This window comes from Lycium barbarum, chromosome 10 (assembly GCF_019175385.1).
Source record: "Lycium barbarum isolate Lr01 chromosome 10, ASM1917538v2, whole genome shotgun sequence".
Lineage (NCBI taxonomy): Eukaryota > Viridiplantae > Streptophyta > Magnoliopsida > Solanales > Solanaceae > Lycium > Lycium barbarum.
In genome coordinates, this window is record NC_083346.1 from 85,875,755 (window position 1) to 85,879,754 (window position 4,000).

The 4,000-nt window shown below is 43.8% G+C and overlaps 1 protein-coding gene across 1 annotated transcript; it reads left to right on the top strand.

The window, feature by feature from the left end:
* The first annotated feature begins 2,004 nt into the window (after positions 1-2,004).
* Positions 2,005-2,623, top strand: LOC132613085 (uncharacterized). Its single transcript, XM_060327139.1, has 2 exons — positions 2,005-2,196; positions 2,333-2,623. The coding sequence occupies exons 1-2, from the start codon at positions 2,005-2,007 to the stop codon at positions 2,621-2,623; spliced, it is 483 nt and encodes a 160-aa protein (XP_060183122.1).
* The last annotated feature ends 1,377 nt before the right edge of the window (positions 2,624-4,000 follow it).

Below are 4,000 nucleotides of genomic sequence, written 5' to 3' on the forward strand. Positions count from 1 at the left end.
ATTCATAACAAGTATCCTATTCCTCGTATTGATGACCTGTTCGACAAGCTTCAGGGTGCTTCGATATTTTTGAAGATTGATTTAAGGTCAGGCTACCATCAGCTGAAGATTCGGACCAAGGATCTTCCGAAGATAGCCTTCCGGACTTGTTATGGCTACTACGAGTTCCTTGTGATGTATTTTGGGCTTAAGAATGCCTTAGCTGCATTTAAGACTTTGATGAATGGTATTTTCAATCCATATCTTTATTTCTTTATGATTGTATTCATTGATGATATCTTGGTTTATTCCAAGAGTAGAGAGAAGCATGAGCGCCGTTTGAGGATTGTTCTTGGGTTGTTGAGGAAGAAGAGACTTTATGCCAAGTTTTCGAAGTGTGGTTCTGGCTCGAGTCCATGGTATTCTTAGGCCACGTTGTGTCTAAGGACAGGATCATAGTTGATCCCAAGAAGATTGAGGCCGTTAGAGATTGGGCGAGGCCCACTACTGTGACCGATAACCGTAGTTTCGTGGGATTAGCTAACTATTACCATCAATTTGTGAAGGGTTTCGTATCTATTGCTTCTTCATTGACTAGATTGACTCAGAAGAATGTTCTCTTCCAGTGGTCTGATGATTGTGAGGAGAGCTTTCAAAAGCTCAAGACCCTTTTGACTTCAGCCCCGATTCTAGCATTACCCGTGGAGGGTAAGGATTTTTAGTCTATTGTGATGCATCCCGCGTGGGTTTGGGTGTTATTTTGATGTAGAAAGGTAGTATCATAGCCTATGCTTCCCGTCAATTGAAGATCCATGAGAGGAACTACCCTACCCACGATTTGGAGTTGTTAGCTATGGTCTTCACTTTGAAGACTTGAAGGCATTACTTGTATGACATCCATTATGAGGTTTTCATTGACCACCGTAGCCTTTAGCATGTGTTTACGCATAGAGATCTTAATTCCAGGCAGCGCCGATAGATGAAGCTCCTGAAGGACTATGACATCTTTATTCTTTATCATCTAGGGAAAGCTAATGTTGTTGCTGATGCCTTGAGTCGTAAGGCCACGAGTATGGGGAGTTTAGCTCGTTTGGTAGTTTTCGAGCATCTGTTGGCCAGGGAGGTTCAGACTCTGTCCAACAGTTTCGTTCGTGTTGATACTTTATTTCCAGGCAGAGTCTTAGCTTATGTTAAGGTGAGGTTGTCTCTATTAGAGAAAATCAGGAGTCATCAATTTGAGGATGCCTAGTTGTGTAAGATTCGAGATAAGGTTCTGAGGGGTGAGGCTAAGAAGGCCATTCTTGATAGCGAGGAGATTCTAAGGATCAAGGGACGCGTGTGCATTCTTTGTACTGTTGATTTGATTCATTTGAAATTGAGCGAGGCCCATTGTTTGAGGTACTCCATTCATTCGGGTGCCACAAAGATGTATTGTGATTTGTGACGGCATTACTGGTGGGGGAGGATGAAGAGATATATTACAGATTTTGTGTCTAAGTGTGGGAATTTTCAGCAAGTGAAATATGAGCACCAGAGACCTGATGGTGTGCTCCAGAGGATGCCTATTCCCGAGTGGAAGTGGGAGAGGATTGCCATGGATTTCGTTGTAGGTCTTCCGAAGACCTTAGGAAAGTTTGATTCTGTGTGGGATATTGTTGATCGGTTGACCAAGTCTATTCATTTCATGTTACTTATACTGCGGAGAGGTTATCTAGGATCTATGTTCGTGATATTGTGAGATTGTACGGGGTCCCTATTTCAATTGTGTCGGATCGGGGTCCCCAGTTACTTCCAATTTCTGGAAGGCCTTTCAGTTAGAATTGGGTACTCAGTTGAACCTGAGTACAACTTTTCATCCCCTAACTGATGGTCAGTCTGAGACGACTGTTTAGGTGCTCGAGGATATGTTGAGAGCATGTTTCATTATTTTTGGTGGTCATTGGGACCAGTTCTTGCCCCCAGCAGAGTTTCCGTACAATAATAGCTACTATTCAAGTATTGATATGGCGCCGTTCGAGGCCTTGTATGGTGGGAGGTGTCGGTCTCCTATTGGGTGGTTTGAGGCATTTGAGGGTTCGCCCATGGAGAACATATTTGTTGAGAGAGTTAGTGGATAGGGTGAAGCTTACTCAGGAAAAGTTTCTAGCAGCTCAAATTAGACAGAAGATGTATGCGGACCGAAAGGTTCGAGATTTAGAGTTTGAGGTGGACGAGCAGGTGCTTCTGAAAATCTCACCCATGAAGGGTGTCATGCGATTTGGGAAGAGGGGCAAGTTGAATCCGGGGTATCTTAGCCCATTTGAGATAATCCGTAGAGTTGGAGATGTTGCTTATGAGTTGGCCTGGCCACCAGGCCAGTCCGATGGGTGTCATGCGATTTGGGAAGAGGGGCAAGTTGAATCCGGGGTATCTTAGCCCATTTGAGATCATCCGTAGAGTTGGAGATGTTGCTTATGAGTTGGCCTTGCCACCAGGCCAGTCCGGTGTTCATCCGGTCTTTCATTTGTCTGTGTTGGAGAAATACCATTCTGATGGTACTTACATTGTCTATTGGGATTCAGTGTTGCTCGACGAGAATCTGACCTATGAAGAGGAGCCGATAACGATCTTGGATAGGCAGGTTTGGATGTTAAGGTCCAAGTAGATTGCTTCTGTGAAGGTTCAACGGAACCATCGTCCTATTGAGGAGGCTACTTAGCAGATCGAGTCTAATATGCGCGAGACCTATCCCCAGTTGTTCACTGATTCAGGTACTTTTCCCCTTTGTACATCCTTGTCGCTCGAGGACGAGCGATTGTTTAATTGGTATCTGATGTAATTACTCATTTTGCTGTTACGGTACTTTTGACCTTGTTGACCTTTTTTCGAGCTTCTTTAGCTTATACTAGACATGCGGGGGTGGGTGGTACAATTTTCGAGGTCATCGAGTGAATATTAGATTGGTTTTTATGAAAATAATTCTTAAAGCGAAAAATGTTACACCCAAAGTTGACTTTTGAGTAAAAAGATATTTTTTGAAAATCATCGATTTTGAGAGATCTGAATAGTCATTCGTGAGTTGTCGGTATCTTCGGTTCGCTTCCCAATGGGTTACAATGCATTTCGGGACTTGGGTTGCAAGTTGGTTTTGGGATATTGGGGGTTGACTTGGTCAACGAGACCCCCGTTTGGATATCCGAGGCCACGAGTGAGATCGTAGCATATTTTTATATGTGTTCGCATATTTGTCTTGTATCTGTGGGGCCTCGAGTGATAGTCAGATTTCCGGTTGGCAATGGAGAAAAGTATTACTGTTCTTTGTCACGACCCAGCCTCATGGGCCATGACTAGTGGCCGAGCTAGACACCCATATGTACCTGTTAAACATAGTCGGACTGATACTATAGGTCCTCAATCAATCACAACGAAATAACATACGCAAGCCGACGAGGCTGCCACTATATATATATCATTATGCTACGCAAGCCGATAAGGCTGCCACTACATATCAATATATTACAGAAGCCGACAAGGCTGCCACTACGAACGATAACATATGCAAGCCGGCAAGGCAGCTACAACAACAGAACTTCCACAATAACTATATAGACACAGCTGATCATAATCTGTATACAACCCACACACATGTCTACAGACCTCTAAGAGTATCAACAGTGAAATATGACGGGACAGGGCCTCGTCATACCCCTAGACAAACATATATATATATCAGAAGGTTTGTACCAAAATCTAGGCTCCGGAACAACGGAGCTCTCCAAGACAGCTGAAAGGGAATCCTAAGCTGGGGGACCACCAAATCGAGCGTCTGTACCTGCGGGCATGAAACGCAGCCCCCCGAAGAAAGGGGGTCAGTACGGAATATGTACTGAGTGTATAAAGCATGAAATACAGTAAAAAGGATCATAACTGAAATAGGGAGTACAAAAGACAAGTATAATGTCCGGAATACCAAAACACTTGCCCTTTTGAAATATAAATCATGCATGTCAATATCATATATCATACCCGGCCCATTACGGGA

Coding starts and splice junctions, on each gene's coding strand:
- LOC132613085 (XM_060327139.1), top strand. CDS start 2,005: ATGGTGGGAGGTGTCGGTCTCCTATTGGGTGGTTTGAGGCATTTGAGG. Junction 2,197..2,332: donor AGTTTGAGGTGGACGAGCAG/GTGCTTCTGAAA, acceptor CCTGGCCACCAG/GCCAGTCCGATGGGTGTCAT.